This window comes from Talpa occidentalis, unplaced genomic scaffold (assembly GCF_014898055.3).
Source record: "Talpa occidentalis isolate TD23 unplaced genomic scaffold, MPIMG_talOcc4v2.1 talOcc4.6, whole genome shotgun sequence".
Lineage (NCBI taxonomy): Eukaryota > Metazoa > Chordata > Mammalia > Eulipotyphla > Talpidae > Talpa > Talpa occidentalis.
The window spans coordinates 105,817,866-105,840,638 of NW_023604972.1; the positions used below are offsets into that span (position 1 = coordinate 105,817,866).

At 40.2% G+C, this 22,773-nt stretch overlaps 1 protein-coding gene across 2 annotated transcripts in view; it reads left to right on the plus strand.

Moving 5' to 3' along the window:
• FAM81B (family with sequence similarity 81 member B) overlaps nucleotides 1-22,773 on the plus strand; it is a 56,219-nt gene that overhangs the window by 17,071 nt on the left and 16,375 nt on the right. For both annotated transcript variants that reach the window (XM_054688465.1, XM_037529356.2), the window contains exons 4-5: nucleotides 13,633-13,876; nucleotides 16,136-16,254. In XM_054688465.1, coding sequence (XP_054544440.1) covers nucleotides 13,633-13,876; nucleotides 16,136-16,254 — 363 coding nt within the window. The remainder of the gene's footprint in view (nucleotides 1-13,632; nucleotides 13,877-16,135; nucleotides 16,255-22,773) is intronic.

Sequence of the window (22,773 nt, forward strand, 5' to 3'; positions counted from 1 at the left end):
AGAGGTCTGCTGCACCATGTGGGTCAGCTCTCTGGCTTGGGGTTGAACTTGTGCTGCAGTGGCTGCCAATAGCTTCATAGTGCTGAGACTTAACCCTTGCGCCACCAGGTAGGCCTGGTATCTTTTTGTTTTAATGATTTTCAGTTCTTATGGAAATAGTACAGAGGTGTCTCAAAATATTAAAAATGCAATTAGCACATGATCAAGCAATTCTACTCCTAGATATCTACCCAAAGAATACAAAAATACTAATTTAACAGATATATTTGTACTTTTATGTACATTGCAGCACTATTGGTAGTAGTCAAGTTATGGAAACAACCTAAATGCCCGACAACAGATGTGTGTGTGTGTATATATACACACACAGTGGAATACTACTCAACTATTTAAGAAAAAGATGAAATATTGCCATTTGCTACAACATGGGTAGAAACAGAGAGGTTATGCTAAGTAAAATGTCAGAAGGAGAAAGAGGACTAGCAGATGAGTTCATTTATATATGGAACATGGAGAAGCAAAAAAAAAGAAACAGGCAAAACTAAACCAAGACTAACCCTAGAAATTTGACTGTGGAGTTGAGGCTACCAGAGGCAGAGGGAAAGAGTGGGGAGCGAAGGGGAGAGGAGGCCCAGGAGACTGTGTAGGATGATTGCAGCTGCTTTGGCAATGGATGTGGCATGGAAACAAACATCTAAAAAGATGTGAACCTTTATTTTTAAATAATAGAAAGTGCTATAAACCAATGCTACATCAAAAAATAAAAATACAACTAAAAAAGATAAAATCCCAGCAAAAAAAAAAAAAAAAAAAACAGAGGCAATGCCTGTCTTATAAAAAAGATAAACACATTAAAAAGACAGGGCCTTTCTCAGCTTCTGGCAGTTGAAACAACACCCACATGTTTTCAGTACTTGTTAAATGTTAGGTCATGTTCATAATCCCCAGGGCAGGGGTAGGCGGAATGCTTGCAATCTTTTATAGGACAATTATAGCAACATTATATGAAAGGCCATAAATCTGATTCCTACTTGTTCATGGATTCACAGTGAGCAGACGTCCATCAAATTTGTATCAAATGCTCATTTAAGTTTAGTTGAGCAGAGAAGCACCACAGACTTCTTTCTTTTTCTTCTGCTGGCGAAAGGAGCATTGCGAGAAGACCAGTCTCCAAGTCCACTCTTAAATCTGCCTCCGAGTAGCTATATGACCTTGAGAAAAGAAAATGCCTTTTCTTCTCTGGGCATTCTCTGCCTCTCTGAAAATGGGGTATGATTTTAAGTGATGGATGATGGACAGCCTGAGTGCCGAGGACTGGGTTCAAGATGAGATCCAGATGTCATTTCCAGGAATGAAAACATCTATTTGCAGTTTCTAAACAAAATTCTGTTCTGTAATAAAGTAAGGGGCTAATATTTAAGAACACACATTATTCCTCCATGAAATTTAATTTTGAATGAAAAACAAATTCTGCTCATAAACTTTTTTGTTTTTAATTAATCATCCTCTTGGGGGAAAAAAAGTTTCTTATCATTGGATATAGAGGACCCAAATATTTGCCCAGTGGATCAACAATGTCACTCTTCCATCCCTGAGATTCCTTAGTCTTCAGAAACTGGTTATCACCACTTTTCACTTTACAAATACTTATTGAGCATCTACTACATGCCAGGCACTTGGAAAGTCTTTGGCATACAAAACAAAACCCCTGCTTTCATGGAGTTTCTAGAAGGAAGAAGAGACAGCATTGTTAGATGATAGCCTGGTGTGGCAAGTCCCGTTGAGAAGTTGTCATTTGAGTAAAGACCAGGAGATGAGGGAGTGGGCCCTGTGGATACGGGGAAAAAAGCAGTTTCTGTGGTGTGGCGGACACAGCAAAGGAGCAGACGGCTGAGATGAAAAAGAGGGGAGTATAAACCTGAGCTATGATACTGACTGGGTCAGGGAAATACAATTGTATACTGAGTTTTCTGAGGAAAACTGAAGCAATACACACACGCACACACACACGCACACACACACCAGGAATTCTCTCAGGTGCACATTTTAGGAAGATAAAGTTCTGGCTGACAGCCAGAAACTGACATTTCAAATTCAGACACATAAAACTATCAGTAAGCCAAATGGGTAAAATAATAAATGATTGATTTCTTATGGCACTCAAGGTCTGGAAAGTTTTCATTTTCAAGGTTTTTTCTTATACCGTGGCAGACATTTTATTATTCCATGATGCACTGTTTTTGTTGCTACATGATGAAGATGGATTTCACATTTTAGTACATAGAAAGGAAGTAAAAAACGCTATTGTTTGAGATTTCTATGGAATAGGACATGTTAGTTTGGAGATATTTAGGATTTATTTTGCAATATCATATCCATCTTTGAGGGCAGCTAGTTCCCCAGTAGAAAGCTCAAAACAGTCCACAGAATTTATTTTCTAAAGGGATGCATGGAGCACTCTTGGTTGCTTGCCAAGGAATTTTTTTTGTTACCTGGTAGACACTCTCCCATCCTGCATTGTTCCTTAACATCCCCTGGAGTCTAGAGGAATCATATATTTGACTAAGGTCAATCAATGTTATAACAGAAGGAAGATTCTCACCCAGAAATCTAAGGCTACATACTCCAAAGTCTATTATTTCAACCACTCCCCTTCCCACACCACCTGCTAGCTATGCCTCCACATGCACCCCCAGATGTACCCTCTACCCTCAACCCAACCACTCCCCTGCAGCGTGGAAAGATAGGGTGCAACCACAGATGTCTGATCTTCTTCCATAGGGGTCTTTTGGTGGGGTGAAGGCAGCCTGGAACCATATCATCTTAACTCTGCCTCAAAGGTACTGCTTTCAACCACGCTACAGTCTTTTATCCTCTCTCTAGCATCTTCTCACAGCCCCCCATCCCCCAACCACCACCAGCTGTGATGGGCAAGACTCTGCAGCAACTAAACAAACTGAACATTGTCCCCAAATCAGTGAGGTCAGGAGTTGCCAGCTGAAGCCAGTCCCTTCCGCCCCAGTAGACTCACTGGATTCTTTTTATTTTTTTTTTTAAGATTTATTTATTATTTATACAAGCACTGGGTACAGTCAGAAGCGCGGGAGGGTGTGAGAATTCACCAGAGCCAGAGCGGGGAGCAGAGCAGGCAGACAGACAGAGGACACCACTGAGGGGAGCAGCGGGCGCAGCAGGAGAGGTCTGCGCGCCATGTGGGACCCTCGCTGGCGGGTGGCCGGGAATCTAACCGGCGCTGCAGAAGCTGTGGGCAGCTTCACAGACCAATGCTCATCCGCTGAGCCACTGGGGAGGTTCCCTCACTGGATTCTTGCCATGCCTAGGAGTTTATACTCCCGTGTGAGCATAAACTCTACTGGGTTCAGGTTCAGGTCAGTCTCCATGGCTCAGAGCAGAGGCTTAGAGTTACTGTGAGAGATTTCTATGGAATAGGACCTATCAGGTGTTCTTTTAGTTGTTTTTTTTTTAATCTCTTGATCCTTTATATTCTGCATCTCCTTCATTTTCTTACTTAAAGCTTCAATGGTCCTGGAGGGAGGGACCCATCGCTGGTGTTGGTAGTCTGTGTGGGTGCAGCATGTGTTTGTGATACAGCTGCTAGCCCTCCCCTCTGGCTTTCAGACCCACATTTCGACAGTCTGCACACTGAGCTTTCCGTGAAGCTTTTCAGTGCTTTCCAGCTCAGTTTCACACTATCTACTTGATCCCCTCTATCCACCCAATCCTGAGGAAAGTGGGGTGGTGAATCATGCCTTTCTGAGCTATGTTTTACTCCCTGTGTTGTTCACCTGCCTTACCCTAGCATCTGCCACTCATCTCTCCTTGGTTACATCCACAGCAAGCAGCTGTGCACTCATTGGTCATGGGCTTGAAACATGGTTCCCACTCCTGCAGATGCTTCTCCTCTACATATATTTTATTGCTTAAGAGTTGAATTTCCTCAGTGTCTCTTCTGTTGCACATGGTCAGTACTGGTCTTTGATGTTCATGCAGTGCACTGGTTTTGCCCCAAGTCACAGGATCATTCAATTCCAGTGTTTATCTGGCTACTCCAAATTATTCTTCCAAGAGAAAAGCAAGGAAACTCCATTAATGCCATCTTCCCCCAGTTTCTTCCTTGAGTGTCTCTTTTTAGTGTCATCACTATTTGGAGCCCTCCCTTTCCTGGACCCTCCACACAGACCCTGTGCTGATCCAACCCCGCTGGCTTTCTTTGCTTCTCCCTGAACTATGCCCACCAAATTCAGTTGCTCCCTTCACCCACTTAAATTATTCATATTTCTGTAAAATTCAGATTCTCTGTAATGGAAATTTATTTTTTTTAAAGATTTTATTTATTTATGCATACAAGAATTGGGTAGAGGCCAGAGCCACGGGGGTGTGTGTGAGAGGATTCATCAGAGACAGAGTGGGGAGCAGAATAGGCAGATTGACTGAAGTACACTGCTGAGGGGAGCAGCGGGTGAGGCAGGAGAGATCTGCTGTGCCATGTGAGTAGCTCCCTGGTCAGGCATCGAACTCATGCTGCAGTGGCTGTGAACAGCTTCACAGGTTGCGTCTCAACCCCTTGTGCCACCAGGGAGGACCCTGTAATGGAAATTTCTATAGCCACCCAAATCCATGGCAGTTACAGAGGGAGGTTATGAAGCAATGGAGAAACTATAGAAAATACATGTTCACAGCACTATTTTAACAATAAAATTATAGAAAACCTAAATGCCAAAAAAACAGAGGAGTGGATCAGGAGGCTACGGCATATATAAACAATAGAATACTACTCAGTTATCAAAAATGATAAACTCTTGTCATTTTGTGGCAACATGCACAGAGCTGGAAGGGATTGTATTAAGCAAAATGTCAGAAAAAGAAAGACAAATATCAGGTGCTGTTACTTACATGTGGAGCATAAAGAAACAAAACAAAGGGTCAAATTAAGCCAAACTAAAGACTAAGCCTAGAAAGCTGACTATAGAACAGAGGGCACCAGAGAGGGTGGAGCGGAGCGGGGTATGTGGGGGCGGGTGGATGATCAAAGTGGGCAGAGAATACAAAGTACTATGGGCGTCTTGGTGGTGGGTGCAATGTATTAAGAACATCTGAGGGAAGAGATTCTATATTTCTAATATATAAACAACAGTGCAAATGAATGTCACCTCAACTGAAAAATGGTAACTTTTTAAAATGTTCGGTTTCATTTCTCCCCACATACACACACACACACACAGATTATTTTCATGAGGCATAAAAATATTACCTGAAATTTATTTCTTGCACTGCTTGATGCATTGAGGATGTAACTAGTCATATAAAAGACCTCGCAAATGTAAATTTTTCTTAAATTATGCTTTTCATGTTCTAGAAAACAGGTTTACATTTTCAATTTTTGTGTCTTGAGTATTACAAGTTGCCAAAATGGTTATCAGAATCTCCTAAGTAAATTTAGTGCTCGATTCACAAGAACAGAACAGGCAGAGAAGTGAGAGGCTCTATGTACTGATGCATTTGCCAGTGACAGCACAGCTGGTGTAACTCGCACTGAATTGCAGAGAAATAGAACTCAGAGTTTGTGGAAAATCTGTTCATATTCAGTTGTCAGCTACATAATCAATGACTTATATAAAGTCCAAATATCTCTTGAAAGACACCCCCCCCGGGAATTCTTTTTTCTGTGGTTAGTAACTCCATCTGGACTAGTCTGGAATATTCAGTTATTTCATTTCTTTCACAGTTTAATTTACATATAAGTCCCACTGATGTACTAACAAAGCAATTATTTTATTATTTACTGAAGAATCAATGCCCACATCTTGCTATTAGTGAAAGACCTCAGATTTACCCTGTAGGACAATGTGATGATTTGAACAGTGGTGTCATTAGGAAACTCTCATAAAAGACTGAGAATGTTCTATGTGTGTTCTTTCAATTGTTGGTTTAGAGAATTCCATTGGAAAGCAATATTTTCTTTGCTTAATGCAGTGGAGAGAGGGAAAAAAACATAAGCTTTATGTTTGTGTAAGTAGAATTAAACAGCATTAGTTGATACTCTATTAAGCATCAATAATAATACTGCAATCAACAATGAATCTTAGTCAAGAGAATGAATTTCTAAAAGGAACACTATCCATTTAAATATAAAATAAGCTTTAAAAATAAATTTTAGTAACCAAAGAAAAAGAATTTGAGTAAGTTACGTATGTACCCATGGACAAATAACATCCACCCAGCACCAGGTGCTGCCTCCTTAGAAGCTTCCTTCATCTGGCTAAGCAGCAGCAACACTGTGGCCAGCCATGCCAGGCAGAACCACAGAAGTGTCCTCAGGATTGGAGCCAAGGTGAAGCCTGTTCCACTAGTCGCTGCTGGCTCAGGTCTGCTTTCTCCTGCTCTTCCTGGATAGAGTTTTGGCATAGCCACAGCACTCCTGAAAGGGAGTAATGCATTGTTCTCCCCACCCCCTACATCTGCTTCTTAGGTGTCATCTTACATGTAAGACAACTGACATCTTAGATGTCAGAACTCACAGCAAAGCAGTTCCTGTGATCCCACCGAGACACTTGGTCAATAAATGAAAGAACCCGTATTCTACCCTCACTCTATCTACCTCCCAATTTGCTAAGTTGCTTCCGAATGTCTACATAACTTGAGAGCTCATATTCCATATTTCACACTTTACCACATCTTTATATAGCCTGTCTCACAGTATTCACATGACCAGGACTAAATAAATCAGAGATGCTCTATTTTTAGAAACATTAGCGTCACCTAGTGCTTATTTAAAGCACATATTCTTGCACTTCCCCCCACTCCAAGAGTATATTTAGCACTTCCATAGTAGCGTCAGGGAATCTTCATTTTACCAACTTCCCTCCCACCCCTTGATACTAATTCAAGATTCTTTATGAGAAGCACCAAATTAGATAAGTTCCTTGAGGCATAGAACCATTATATATTGTGCATGGACTAGACATTCAGTAAATACTGTTATATTGCTATTTCATTTGACATTTTTGTTGGTGAGTTACTAGATACAGAAACAGTGATGTCAGCCTTTGAGTTGCACATAAAATGACTTAGATGTAAGGATATCGATTAAGTCATATATAAAAAAGGGTCTAGAGATTGATTCATTTGGAGGCTAGACAAATCATCAAGCACCCAGGCATTACTATCCTTCCTCCCTGCCATCTTCTCTTCACTCATGATCACAAGATGACTTCAACCATTCCAGGCTTCCAGCACAGAGATGACAACGTCCAACAAAGAGGACAGTCTCTTCTTGTGCCTCTCTTCCTTCTCCAGAAACCCCCAAGTAGGTGTCCTTTGCTACTTCATTGGCCAGAATTGCTTCACATGCTCATACCCAAATCAATTGCACCTCACTCCTGAAGAACAGAATGTGACCTCCGTGATAAGCTTTAACCCCTAAAGGAGAGGGGCCAGGAAGATGAAATAATCAGGTTGGAGGGCTATATTAGGAAGGTAACCCACAGTGCCTGCCACAGTGGGAACTCATAAGAGAAAAACAAAATTTTCATTATGCACGGAATGCTGCATTATTTATAAATATGTATATAGGACTGTAGATTGGAGAACAAACATCTTTTCACTGGCAAATCAAGTTTGCAGGAAAGAAGAACTAGCTCAGCTCGAGGAAAATAACAAGCAAATCTGTTTGCATATGCCCACTGCTAGGCTTTATGTGTCTCCACCAGCAGGGCCTGACATTCTTCTGCCTCTGTCTTTGAATATGACACATACCTCCCATCCAGGCAGCAATGTCAGCATGTTGGGGTTTAATAGGAATGGATTTATTGAAGGGAAAGAAAGGAGGTCCTGACCAAACTCCACAAATAGGTTTTCTGGAACTCACCCCCATCTCAGACCAAAGAGATCCAAGACACCAAGGACTATAGATCCCCTAATGTCATTACCACCGAGGGAGGATTGCTGGGAACTGAGGTGGAGTTAAGCAGCCAGGTTTGGTGTATTACCAGACATGTGGTGGGCCTTGGGCTTATAGGTTTTTCACCGGCTTTCAGCATGTTATTGGGGGCTCAGCACAGCGGAACTGATAGGACTCATTTACCAATTTATCTCTGTCTCTTTCTCCCTGAACTATTTACTTATTCATTTCCCCTTTTTGAAAATAAACTCTTTATTAACCTTTTTGTGTGTGTCTGCAGTTGAGCCTCATTATAAGTCCCTTTTAAGCTCACAGGTGAGGACCCACAGTCAGGCAACCTATTTCACATTGGGGTTGCCCTGTAACAAATTCTATATGATGCACATACACATATACATATATGTACACATACATATACATACACAATATGATTACATTTGGTAATTTTCCAGAACATGTTTGTACCATTTGAGTCATACATAGAATCCAACTAATGAAACCCTTAGCAAAGTCTTCTTTATTTCTCGGATTTGCAGGTGAGGAGAGATGAATCTCACCTAGGCTGAAGAGGCTATTTCATACTGCATGAAAGAACATTAAAATCGTTGAGGACTTAACAATCCTGTAGTAGGACCAAACGCTGAACACAAAGCGTTTGAAATGGGAAAAATTTTTATCGAGATAATATTAACAGAGGTGGTGGGAGCCCAGGCTCAAATCATCACTGTAAGGAAGAAGAGTTTAGGGTTTCTATAGGGAAGGATATGTGCTAGAGTCTGGGAAAGGGATACTAGTTATTTAGGGAAAGTGTGCAAATCATCATGTTTCTGGAATTGTACATCTTGGCATCAAGGGGGCCATTTATCTCAACCACTGCAGGATCTACTGTAAAAGGGTGGTCCCTAGCTGCTTCTCTTCTTCCCTGCTCTGCGCCACCAGCCAGTTGATTTCTGTAAACAAGCTCTTTCATCATTACCTTGGGATCTGGAAACAGCTTGCAGAGTTATATGTTATATGTGGGAGTTATATGTTAAATTTGCTACAGCAAATTTATTTACCTAGTAATTGAATTTTATGCTACTGTATAAGAAAGACTATTCTAGCCACTCAATGTGGAGTATAAACTTTTTTAGGAGGAAAATGTAGAGAGGATAATGTGGCCAGGTCCCAAAAATGAAGAAAGAATTAAAGAAAGAGTGGATATGAATCCTGAGGACACTTCTATGTGTCATTTCTGCTGTCACTCTATAAGGTCACATAAGGAGCATTAATCAAAGAGGGCCTCCTGCTTCTGCTTATTATCTTATGAAAATGATCATAATATATGGCAGTTAAAATTAACATTTGACAGACATTAGTTTCAGATTCTGACCCTGACATCTCCAAGTTACGTGATTGTTCCTTCTTCTACCTGGTGAATTCCATCTGTTCTCCCATATCACTAGTTCATTCCTTTGCTATTTTCTCTATCGCTTGTATCTCATTTTTCATTTTTCTTTAATTATATTTTTCATGCTTAACTATTTCTACTTGTTTACTTTTATGTTTTCTATTTTTTATTTTTCTAATACTTTCCTTTATCTTCTCTTTTAATGTTTATAAGCCTTTAAATTATGACCACTAAGATGAGAAAAGTTTAATAAAAGAGCGTTATTTTCAAAGTCAAAAACGAGGACTAGCTTGGAGAGTAGAGGCAGAAAAGGTTCTGGTCAGTGGCACCAGCATTCCTGAAGCTTCTACACTGTTGTGAAAAATGGTTTGTGTAAATAGAAAGATTACATTATTCTATAACAAAGCGTTAGTTTCAGAAGCAGATATATGGTTATTTTCTAACATCCTAGGTAAAGAGAAAAGGTAAGGTATGTATTAGTTCCATTTAGGAGATTTTCACCTGTGTGGTCAGAGGCAATTTATCAGTGAAAAGGGTAAGAGCTAGGCCATAAAATTTATTTTAAAAGACTTTTGTGGATAGTTGGGTCTGGTCAAACATCATCAACAGTAAATAAAGGAGCATTATTTATTTCTCTGGACTGTGGCAGCATAGTGTAGGGGTTTGGAATATGGTGTGCTGGGTCTTCCGGGACCTACTAAGAAACTTCACAGCCAAACTATGTTTTGGCTGACTCTCGTCTCTACGTTTTTTCTGTATTCAAGAATGTTGATTTTTGACTTATTTTCTTCTGCCAAAACATTTTCTGGCTGCATATATTCTGACATTTCTTTTCAATAGGAAAGCAAAATCCAGAAGATGAATTATATTTTGACTAAGTTGTCTTTTGAAAAGGCTGTGTTCCTCAAATGCCCTTGCAGTCTGGCCTGTGAGTTCATTTTTTTATGGGAGTATCAGCCAGACAATGGTCTCCAGTGGAGTCTTGTCAGCTTTCATGAACGCAGGAGGTGGGATGTAAGTGAGCCCCAGGTACTTTTAAACCACAGCCAACCATTCCCATCCTACAAAATAACTTCTCCTGGTAGGGGTTCACTTTTGCTTCCCAGGAAGAAGGAATGTTAGGAGAGCAGATATTTGGGGCATGTAGAAGTAGAAGAATAGAAGCAACTACCCAAGGTCAATCATTCCCCAACATTTATTATTGTTATTTTAGCTTCTTTTTTAAAAATAATTTTTTAAGATTTATTTTTATTTATACATACAAGAACTGAGATGTGGGCCAGAGGTGCGGGAGATGAGAGGATTCACCAGAGACAGAGTGGGGAGCAGAACAGGCAAACGTACTGAAATACACTGCTAAGGGGAGCAGCAGAAGAGACAGGAGAGGTCTACTGTGCTTTGTGGGTTAGCTCCAGGCCAGAATCGAACTCATGCCACAGTGTCTGGCCATAGCTTGATAGCCCTGAGATTTTAACCCCTGGACCACCAGGGAGGCCTGTTTCAGCTTCTTACCATCATAGGTCTTCTACCTGTTATTCTTGAGGACATTTAGCCCAAAGTCTGAAATTTCACAGGAGTCAAACATAGCCCCAGAGTAATAGCAGGGGAAGAGCAAAAGCAGAAATACAATGATCCGCCTACAGCCAAGCTGAGCTCTCTCTTGACCCAGGCCAAAGCCGCCTCTGACTCAGGTTGGTTACCCAGGAAACAGGCTCTGAGTCTGAGACTGCTGAACAGAAGGTTTATTGTGGAGTACTTTGGGATCAACATCTGTGGAAGAGGAGAGGAAACAATATGGCAGAAGAAAAAAAAGGAAAATTGGGTATTGTGATGCAATACCAACAGGCTTCAGCTCACCGCCACACACAGTGCTCTAAGCTCAGAAGGTCCTTCAAAGTTATTTTGGCATAGAGCAAGTGGGTCAGGCCTTCATACCCACACTCTGACCATCCACCAAACTGGAGCTGCTCCAGGAAATAAGCATGACCTTAGGCAAGGTGACTCCACCCAGGTACTACCAAAGAATAGAAATTGAGATCTGTCTGCTTGCAGATCTGTTAGCCATTGGGAAATAAATCCTTTCTTCATGAAGAGAGAATTGGGTATCACAACACAGCACTCACTACATCAGCCCACACATTTGCCAGTTTGAAAAAGCTCATACTGCCCCTGGGGGGTTTTCACAGTTTTCTCTCTCTAGATTCTCTATTTTTTTAGGAGGAAGGGAGGATGAAAAATCGGTAATCCTTCTTGTTCAACCTTATGGTCAGAACCCCAGTGAGCACAGGAACTCCTGAGGAGCTGTGTAACTCATTTTCTTTCTGTACTCAGTCTCACAGGAGCTGTCCTCTGTGTCTCCTCTGCCCATTGTCTCTCTGTCTCTCACTCGCTGGGAGCTTCCATCTTCTCAGCAGACTGAAGCTGAGTAGGCCCTTCAAAAGTCACCAACAGCCGAGTAGAGGTGGGCTGTGGTTGAAGGAGACTCACCAAGGGCTATGCAGAGACCAGAACCCTGGGCATGGGGGAGGCTATATTTCCTATATTGCCTATGGTTTCAAAGTCTGTCCTTTCAGCCCCACAGAAGCCCCCACCATTCCTCAGGCCCTAGGTCCCAACTCAGAGCAGCATCAGATTTGCTTTCCACAAGATATTTTTCCATGGCAACAGGTGGGGAAGCCACAGGGAAGATACAATAGGAGACAGAAGCCAGTTAGACACTATTGTAGTGGGTCTCAAATGTCCTAAGTTAAAAAGACAAAAGGTGCAGGCAAACCATGGACCTGAGGCAAACAGCAGGGAAGGAGGGAGAGGGGTCCAAAGGGAAGGGGGAGGTTTCAGGTTTCCTGCCCCACCCAAGGAAGGGTGGAGGGAGGAGGAGAAGCTGGAAAGGAGACTGGGAGAAGGAAGGAAGCAGGATGAAGAGCAAGGAGAGGACCTGGAGGAAGCACATGGAGCAGAGAGATGTGAAAAAGCTGCGCTTGTGTCTCAGCCTTGGACTTGTACCAGGGGCTTGGGTAACTTGGAAGGAGACACTTGAAACAGATGTGGGTGAGAGACCCATGGGGAGGTTAACATTGGCAGCTTTTATGTTAATTTTGATTTTGTTCTTTTCCTTCCAGACTTGTCTGGCCCCTTCTTCCCCTTTCCTATGGGTCCCACCAGAAGGTACCTTAAACTTGTAGCAAGTTTTCGGGCCTCATTGCCCCTGCTTTGGGCCAGCCCAGTTTGGCTGGGCATTTACCCACAAAGGGATGGGTAATTTTGGGTGCTCTATGTGAAAACCATTTTCTCTATGCTTTCCCTTCTCTTCTTTTTTTTTCACACTAATTGCATTAAAATTCTTTTTCATTAAAGGAAATGAAACATACTCTGCACTAGAGTATGTTTTGTCTGGATGCGGTGGATGGCAGAACCTATTTAGAGCAGGTTTTGGATTCTGGGTTGCCCCTCACTCTGCCCTGTAATAAATAAAGGAGAGGGAGGAGCACAAGGAACTATGGTGATGGATCATGAATGCTGTGGGGATGGAAGAATTATGGGGACTACACCTGCGAGGAGAAATCAAATATTGTACAAAAATGAAAATGATGTAAGACAATAAAAAATAAATATAAAATATAGAAAGTCCTAAATTATTTAATGTCTCATTTTTTAAGAAGTGGAGCCTAATTCTCCTCCCCTTGAGTATAGACTAAACTCACTGACTTGCTTTTAATGAATATATTAAACCAAAATTAATGATGTATGACTTCAGAGAATAGAACACAAAAGTGAGCAAAGAAAATTAAAGAAAAAGACATAATAAAAGTAACTTGTCCTTCAAAAAGTTTATTAGTTGAAGGACTGATATGCTAACGCCAATACGGCTAATGACTTGATACTAAATAGGTCTTAACTTTGTCTTTTTTCTCTCCTAGTTTACTTTGTTTGCTTTTTTCATCTGAGTCTTTGTACATCTTGCCTTTGAGCTATCATTTCTTCCAACTATTAGAAGGCAGCCTTCTCGTCTATTTAATTTATGGGTATTAAATTTATGTGATCCAGAAGCCACCCAACTTCGCGTGTTAGTGTAGTAGGTAAATACACAGAAGAGTCCTGCTCTGAAAACATGAAAAATGTATGATATAAGGTCCAAGCATAAGAAGCCAGATCTGCTTCTAACCTAGGACATAAACCAAGATTCTAACCATGAATGTGCTTAAAGTCCTACCCAATTCAAAACGGAGAGAGAACAGGAACAGAAGTGAGGGTGCAAGCTCTGGATCTGACTCCTCCAGTTCAGTCATGTAATGCCCCAGTGTTGTGTCCTTCTCTTGACCAGGGGCCAGTCTTTTCTTCCTATTATTCCAAATACTCAGAGAAGTCAGCTAGAAGACAGACTGAACAACCAGGAGCGCACCATAGCTTTCCTGCTTGAACAAGCCTTCCGCATCAAGGAGGACATCTCTGCTTGCCTTCAGGGAGCTCAAGGCTTTCGAAAGGAGGAGTCACTTGCCAGGAAGCTACTGGAAAGCCACATCCAGACTATCACCAGCATCGTCAAGAAGCTCAGCCAAAACATTGAGGTAATTCTTTATTTTCCAAACCCTGTTGGCATCACTGTTTGAAGAGATTATAAACCACCAGTGTTTCAACTATAGAAATGGCTCACTATCATTTAGGTTGAAATGATTATACTTTGTTGCCCAAGAGAAAAATGGCTTAATTTTTTCAACCACTTGTTGATGTCAAAATGGAGAAGGAAATTATTTTCAAAAAATGCTTATTAAATGTCTATTTTGTGACATAAAAGGTAATTGTTTAACTTTATATCAGACATTGTCCTAAAATGCTTATTTTAGTCTAAATTTTCAAGAGTCTGTTAATGTAATCATTTCAAATAGAGATTTTCATAATGTCTTGGCAGCACTGGCTCACAGGCCCATCACAATGTGACCTCAATATAGCTTGGGCCACATTGGCCTCCAAACTCTTCCTAGAACATGCTAAACATGCTCTGGCTTCAGGGTGTTTGCACTTTCTATTTATTCTGGCTTTCTCAGAAATATCAAAACACTGCTAGAATGTTCTATATTTTGACCTGGGTAGTTGTTACATATTTGATTTTATTTTTCAAATCCATCCAGATATATACTTTGATTTGTATATTTTAATACATAATAGTTATACTCCCAATACAATACCCAGCAATAAGGGAATTTTTTTTCCCAGAGCTCTAGAAAACTTGCTGAGAATTTATTCTTCCATATTTTAATTCCTAGATTAACTTCGGAAAAAGACAAAGCCAAAACATTTTCCAGAAACTATAAAGTATAAAAACTTTTGTTTTGAGTGAGCTTGGCATATATGGGTATCTGCTGATGTTATTGCAATTTGTTTTATAAATGTCTCCCAACTCTGTCTATTTTTGTCTTTGTTGGTAAAGGTCTCCTCAACAGAAGGTTGGACTTTGTTTTGAAATTCATTGTTCTGGGATTTGTGTTGTGTTCTTCTATCTCCTCATTTTCAATTTTGTATAGATTTTAGTAAGGTTAGATTTTCAACTGTTGTTTTTACGCTTGTTGGCATAATTGGGGAAATGAGACTGGTAGTAGGCATTAAAAAAGAATGAGGCAGTAGGCATCAAAGGATCAAATCCAGTAAAACTCAGGAATATGAACTTCCTGTTGTGAAGCATTTTTTTTTTGTTGGGGGAGTGGCAGGTATTTGGAAATCTTCAACAGACTCTTCTACAGGGAAGTTTGGGTGCTCCAACTCAGTGCAAGTTATTATCTGCTCTGTTATGAGTCTCAGATTCAAGTCAGTAATCTTTGCTCTGTGTCCAGAACTCTGCAGTTCTTCAGCAACACAAGCCCTGACCTGGGTGCCTGCACACGCACGCCTTTATCCAGTGTAGTGCCAAGTCTCGGGACCCCAAAAGTCGGCTGAGTCAGTAGCTGTAGGGGGCTCTGTCCCACAGCTACACCTCCCTCTTGTAGTTGTGCTGCCCCATTATCACTCTAAACTAAGTTCACTTAAGGATTTTCCTACCCCTTTCCATCAGGCTAATGCTCCTATTGTGTATGGTGGTAATCAGTTTTTCCCTCTTGGTTTTTTGTTTTTGGTTTACATCAGTTTGTTTTACATGTTTGTAGGAAAGAGGCACAAAATCTTCACTCTGCCACTATCTTTCTGGACTCTATTCTTTTAAAAATCACATTGTTTCAAGCTGGCAGCTAATGACAAGTCTTAAAATTAATTTATTTTTAACTGAAGAAAAAAGAATTTTAGGTATAATATTGCTTTGTTGTATTCCCCCAACTTTTCAAGGGCTGCAATTACAATGTTCAATGTAATAATTTTGAAAGTTGAGGGAAAAGTTTTAAAATCTGGAAAAGAAAGTTCTCACAATTCCATCACCAAATGGCGACCCCTACAAACACCCAGATTCATGTCCCTCTAGTCTTTCTAGGCTGAGAAGGAGGCTGAAACTATATTTGTAAGCACAATCTTTAATATAAAATTATATCATAATTCTTTCATATGTCATTTTAAATTCTTTACATAGAAATACATTGTACCTGCTTATTTTTTTATTATTAAAATATCTGTGTGCATAAATATGCCTTATTTTTATTATTTCCAAAGCATATATTCTTAAAAGTGGAATTTCCAGGACTTAACACTCTGAAAGCTTGTAATGCATGTTGCCAGTACAGGACTCTCAACAGATACATATCAGCCTTATTGTGGAATATATTCCATTTTCTAGCCTATGCTTTTGAATGATGATCTTGTATCACATATAAGAAGAAATTAATGAGCATTTTAACTCAAAATTACAGATTTTAGAAGACCAAATTAGAGTTCGAGACCAGGTGGCCACAGGAACTAACTACGCAGTACAGGAACTGAATACCAAGCACTCTCAAGGAGTTGGAGATCTTCAGGGAAGAGTAGCCAGGTGAGAAGTCATTTGGCAGTCATTTCTGGGCCACTGAATTCTCCTTTCCAAATAAGTTTCATGTTGTAGAAAACAAGATACTATCTTTACATTGCGCTAATGTAAAGAAATGGTAGTTGAGACAGTGCATCATAGAATTTGAACGCCCCATACTACCTATAAGATCCAAGACTTCTAGGAAAGTACCCTTACATGGAATGTACAATTTGGTCCCATCCACAAGTAACAAGAGTCTTGTCTTTACAGTCCTCAGCTGTCCAAATGACAATACCCTTGCAAGCAAACATCCTCATGACCAAATATACAATCCCCAGAGGTACCCAAGTCTAAAGATGAAAAGATTTAAGATGGGGCCTCCCCTGGTGGCTCAGGCAGTTGAGCACAGCACTGTGAAGCTGTCCGCAGCGTCTGCAGTGCCAGTTCAATCCCGGCCGGCTGGCGATGGTCCCACATGGTGCAGCAGACCTCTCCTGCAGTGCCAGCTGCTTCCCTCAGCAGTATATTTTGTCAGTCTGCCTGTTCTGCTCCCTGCTCTGTCTCCGGTGAATTCTCTTACCCTTCCGCAAATCTGGCCTGTACCCCATTTCTTGTATAAATAAATAAATAAATCTTTAAAAAAATTGAAGATGTATATGAATTACATCCAAAAGTCTAACAAAATGGACTTGCTGTAAAATGGATGCAATTTTGAATAACATCTTTTGTTTGAGATTTCTAAATCAAAAGAATTACTAGTAAAAGTTCAGAAAAATCTGTAGAAATTGACAATGGCAGAACCACTCAGGTAGACACATCAAGGATGACTTGTGAATGACTACCTCTTCTGCCAGCCCTTCTTTCTTCTCTCCTGAAATACCTCCATCTCCATTTGATAAATGTTTAAGACATACTTCTCTGAGGGTAGCCATCTATTTGATTCAAGAAAAATGTATGAAGTCCTTACCATACACCAGCAGTGTGGTACGTAGGATCACACATACTCGTAAATACATACTCCTGCCTATTGCTGTTCATTCTACTTGAGAAAACAAACTCCAAATATAAACAATGAGATGAACACTGTAAATGAAAGTCTGGGGTGCTATGGGAATATCCAAATCAGTTTTGGACATAGGGAAGGCTTCCTGGAGGAGGTGACATTTGAGATGAGTTATGAATGATATGTAGCAGATAGCTGAACAAGAAATGTAGGAGAGCATTTCAAAAAGAAGGAATAAAATGTGCAAAAGAAATGAGGAATAAATTATGGTGACATATTCAAGGGCCTACCAATGAGAAGGGTATTTTAATTATGATATATAAAAGTTTGTATTTACTGAGAATTGGGCAATTGGGAGATGAAGCTAGAGAAGTGGTCCAGAGTTGGAGGGATGCTGTGGACTTTATTAGGTTATAAGTAGCCATGGGAAGGTTTAAGTAAAGGAGTGACATTTCATATTTAGTGGCATTCTAATAGCAGCTAAATTGTATGATACAGAAAAAAGGCATAGAGATGAAAGAAAGTCAATTTCAGCAATCAGTGAGGACTCTCATAGGCCTAAACTGAGCATTATCTATGAGAATCAGAGAAGGTAACAAACAACGCAAAAATTACGAAAATCAAATCTATAGGATTACTTCTTAAGTGTGTTCAGTTGTACATACACATACAAATATACATTATTTATATTATTTATGAATATATATTCATACTTATAAAAAATTTTATATTATTAGTGTATGTCCTACATACAAAGAATATTTCCAATATCTGGGTAAGTTATGAAGTTAATAAAATAAACACTAATAACTCTTACCCCTTCTTAGATATGCTTTAGGTATAATATTGCTCTGTATAATATAATTTCACAAAGAAAATAAACACCAAACATCTGTTTTGAATGCAAATTGGCATTTTATTCAATTTGGTGGTATGCTGCTGAAACTACAACCATTTTTCTTCCTGCAAACCATTTATAAACCTATTATTTTATTCCTGTAAACCTTATCTTAATATAAGTCAAAATAACAAAGAGGTTTAAATGAAACCAAGAGATGAGTGGAATAATATCAAACAGAAATTATATATTGGAGACAAATAAAACTCATTCAGCATAGACCTAATATAGACTTAATAGGTTTTCCTGAAGAAGAAACAGAACAAATTCTTAAGAAAATAAATGTATATGAGAATAAGTTTCTAGAAACTTATTTGAATCAAAAGGGAAAACTGTGACCCCAGAAAAATTTATATGAGAAAAATGAAACCAAGATATCCTGGCTTAAATTACTGAACATCAAGGATAGAAAATCTTTATTTAAAAAATTAAATAAAGGGCCTCCCCTGGTGGCACAGTGGTTGGGTGCTGGGCTGCGGAGCTGCCTGCAGCCTCTGCAGCGCCTGTTTGATCCCCAGCCTCCCGCGAGGGTCCCACATGGCGAGACCTCTCCTGCCGCCGGCTGCTCCCCTCAGCGGTGTATTTCGTCAGTCTGCCAGTTCCCCACTCTGACTCTGGTGAATTTTCTCACCCTCCACGCTTCTGACTGTACCCAGTGCTTGTATAAATAAATAAACTTTTAAAAAAAAATTTAAAAATTAAATAAGTAGACAAAATAAATCACATAAAAGGGGAAAATGTAGTCACCTCAAACTTCTCCACCTCAACCATTCATAAAAGAATGAAGTAACATTTGTCATAGTCTAACAAAAGAAACATTACATAAATAACATTCTATATATGTATGTGTGCATATATATATGTATATATATATATATATCGGCATGCATGTGTTTCTATATATGAGAATACATACGTACACAGACAGAGTAATGATGAATGGAATGCTAACCAAATATTAGCAATGATCATTCATGAAAACTGATCATTCATGAAAATCATTCATTCATGAAATAGTGTTAACTCTCCTCTTTTTTTTATTATGTGAAACATTTTCATAATGGTCTTGTGTTATTTTCATGTAAACAATGAAGCCATCCCAAAGAAAGAGCAAAAGAGAAACTTCCTTTGAAATATAGAGTCTAGCTTTGAAAAACCACTAATCCTGACTTCAATGTGTGGGATTAGACTGGTGGGGTTGGGTGAGATGAAAATAAAGAGATGACAGCTCTCAAGTTAGTAAATAAATAATAGCTGCTGATCTAGTGTGAGTGCTTCCTATGTGCCAGGTAGTGGGAGAATTGATTACATCCTTTCATCCTCAAATAACCCTGTGAAGTAACATTATTCAGGACAGCTATGTAGGTTTTGAAGATTAAGCACAGAGCAATTCGAGACACTCCTCTGTCTCCCAGGTGTCTGGCAATCTCTGGAGTTGGATGATAGACCATTGTGCAGCTATATGTAATGACCTCCACCATGGTACCCTCTTTCCATAGATTACAAAAACTGAAAAACATAGAGACTTAGAAGTTAAGATCTAGGAGTAGCAGAAGTCAGATTTAAAACCTGGTCTGAAATCAAAGACCAAATTCTTTTTTTTTTTTTTTTTAAGATTTATTTATTTATTTATTTATACAAGCACTGGGTACAGTCAGAAGTGCAGGAGGGTGAGAGAATTCACCAGAGTGGTGAACAGAACAGGCAAGCCGATGAAATACACTGCTGAGGGGAGCAGCGGGCGGCAGGAGAGGTCTGTCGCGCCATGTGGGATCCTTGCTGGCAGGCGGGGATCGAACCAGCACTGCAGAGGCTGCAGGCAGCTTCGCAGTCCAGTGCTTTTACCTTCGGCCCCATGGGGTGAGGCCCTTTACCTTCGCTGCTTGCCAGTGTATTATCTGGCTGGGGCATCAATTCAACCGCTGCGCCACCAGGGGAGGCCCAGAGATCAAATTCTTAACCATTAGCCTACACTGCCCAAGCCAGTAGTCCCTGAATAAGGGGCAGGGTGGGGACTAGAGGGAAAGGTGGCAGGGAGTGGTGATAGCAGTAACCACTCCTATGTACTGACCAATAACAGGTTGTTCTAATAATAATAGTTTATATATACAAATGTGAGAAATGGCTTTTACTGCATACCATCCAGCTCCCATTTTTGATCAGATCAATTCCTAAGTTTTTCTCTCTCTGCATCCCTCAACTCCCCTACAACAGTTACTAGTACCCCTTCAAGGGATTGCTCAGGCAAAATGACCCTACTAACCCACCTTTGGCTCAAATTTGGCACCACAAACCTGAAAAAAGAAATTCATTCTGGATCCTAAAAAATGTTGATAGACATGAAACAAACAATATTGATAACACTTAGCATGACAACATGAAAATGTGGTTCCTAATAAATACTACTGATGACAAGTTATTTCATTAAATGACAAACTTTGATATTGTAGATACAAAAGACACAGCCCTTCGGTACACTACACTTGCATGTATGAGTGTATTGAAGCTATGCATCAATACAGTATACAGTATTTGTAAACTTTCCTCTCCAGAAAGAGGCCATATTTGATGAGAGTGGGGTGGGCTTCCATGACAAGCTAAGAAGAAGGTTAAACTTTTTTTTTATTTAGTTTTTTTAAGATTTATTTATTTATTTATACAAGAACTGGGGTACAGGCCAGAGGTGTGGGAGGTGAGAGGATTCACCAAAGACAGAGTGGGGAACAGAACAGGCAGACTAACCGAAGGATACTGCTGAGGGGAGCAGCGGGCAAGTCAGGAGAGGTCTGTTGTGCCATGTAGGTTGCTCCCTGGAAGGCTGGGGATCAAACTCATGCTGCAGAGGCTGCAGAGAGCTTAACCCCTTGCACCACCAGGGAGGCCCCAAGAAGGTTAATCTTCAACTCTAACCCCATTTTACTAGAGTTCCTTAGATTACCACATGCAACCTTATGAGTCAAAGCTTCATTTAGAAGTTACTGTGAATTGTTTTTCTCCTAAAAACATTGAGATCCTATACTTCTCCTGCCTGAAGGATAAATCTTATATTGCACAAAAATGAACAATGATGTAAGAAAACAAAAATAAATTAAAAACAAAACAAAACAAAACAAAAAAACCACTGAGACAACTCAAGGAGTAGGTGATTTGATAGAGGCTGAGAGGAGGGAAATTGCTTTTTTGAAGATGACTCCAGAGGGCTGGGACACTTTTTCTAGACTGAAGGGTATTAATAATGTGGGACCAAGGAAAAAGGCTAAAAGAAGGAAATTGGATTCAGAATTTAATATAGAAAAGGAACATTTTTCAATTTACATAACCATAGGCAGTAGGAAATATTCCCAAAACATCAAAATCTGTGAGAATCCTAAGACTAAATTAATATATCAGGCTGAAAATCTAAAATTTTCCCCAATTTATTCCAATGTCTTCGTCTCAATTATTCCAACTCATCCTGCTTTTAGTCAATGTTTCATTGTTCAGTCTGGGTTCTGTCCCACCAGGAAGAGATGAAAATGAACTAGGGCATTCCTTTAGCTGCTGCTATATCTACTAACTCACTAGCAAACAACTTTAGAATTTTTTGCCATCAAATTAATATACAGACCCTGTAATATTTAATACTGTTGGATTATATGCAATCAAACCTAATCTTTTGCTTACCCACAAAAAGTCAAATTTTGAATCTCAAAAATTGTATTTATGTGAAGGAGTCTTATTTAAGATGGCAGTCAAGGTATGGGCAGAGTAGTCGCCCCAAAAACCAACTCCCTGAAATGTGGGTGTGTTAGGATTATATAAGGAGTGAAGGAACATCAGGGAAGTGCAAGGCTTCATATTTCCAGGCCCAAGGAGGTGCCCAGCAGTCTAGGTGACATGAGTGAAGGTGCCTGACTTCCCTCAGCAAGATGTTTCTGTTACAGATGTGGGAGAGGGGCGCCCTGTTACCCCAAAAACCCGTATAGGTTTGGGTTCTGCCATCCACTGCATTAAGACAAAACATGTAGACCTTAAATGAAAAGGAAGTTTAATACAATTAGTGTGTAATACAGAAAAGACAAAGAATATAGTTTTTAAATCAAGCACCCAGAGTTAACCCATCCCCTTGTCCACCCAAGTGGGATTGGCCCAAAGCAAGACCTGAAAGTCTGCACAAGTCTAAAAGCACTTTCCGGCGGAGAACCATAAAGAAGGGTCAAAAACAGTCCGACTCTAAATCTAGAAGGAAAGAGCAAAATCAAGATAAAAGCCGCCAACGTTAACCTCCACATGGATCTCTCACCCACATCTGTTCCAACCAGCCCAGGACCAAGAAGCAAGCACAGTTTCTTCATGTGTCTCTCTGCTCTACATGCCTCCTCCAGGTCTCCTTCTTGCTCTCCATCCTGCTTCCTTCCCACTTCAGTCTCCTCTCCAGTTTCTTCTCCTCCTTGCTCAGCTCCACCCTCCCTTGGGTGGGGCTGAGAACCTGAACCTCCCCATTTCCTGGGGACCACCCTGTTACATTTCCTCAGATGTTTGTTTCTGATACCACAATCAACCTCAAATGGACAGAGAGAATTTTACTAAGGATGTAACACAATCAATTTTCCATGTTCCTGGGGGTGCAGGTGGAATCAGTTAATGGTTAATCACCAGGAGC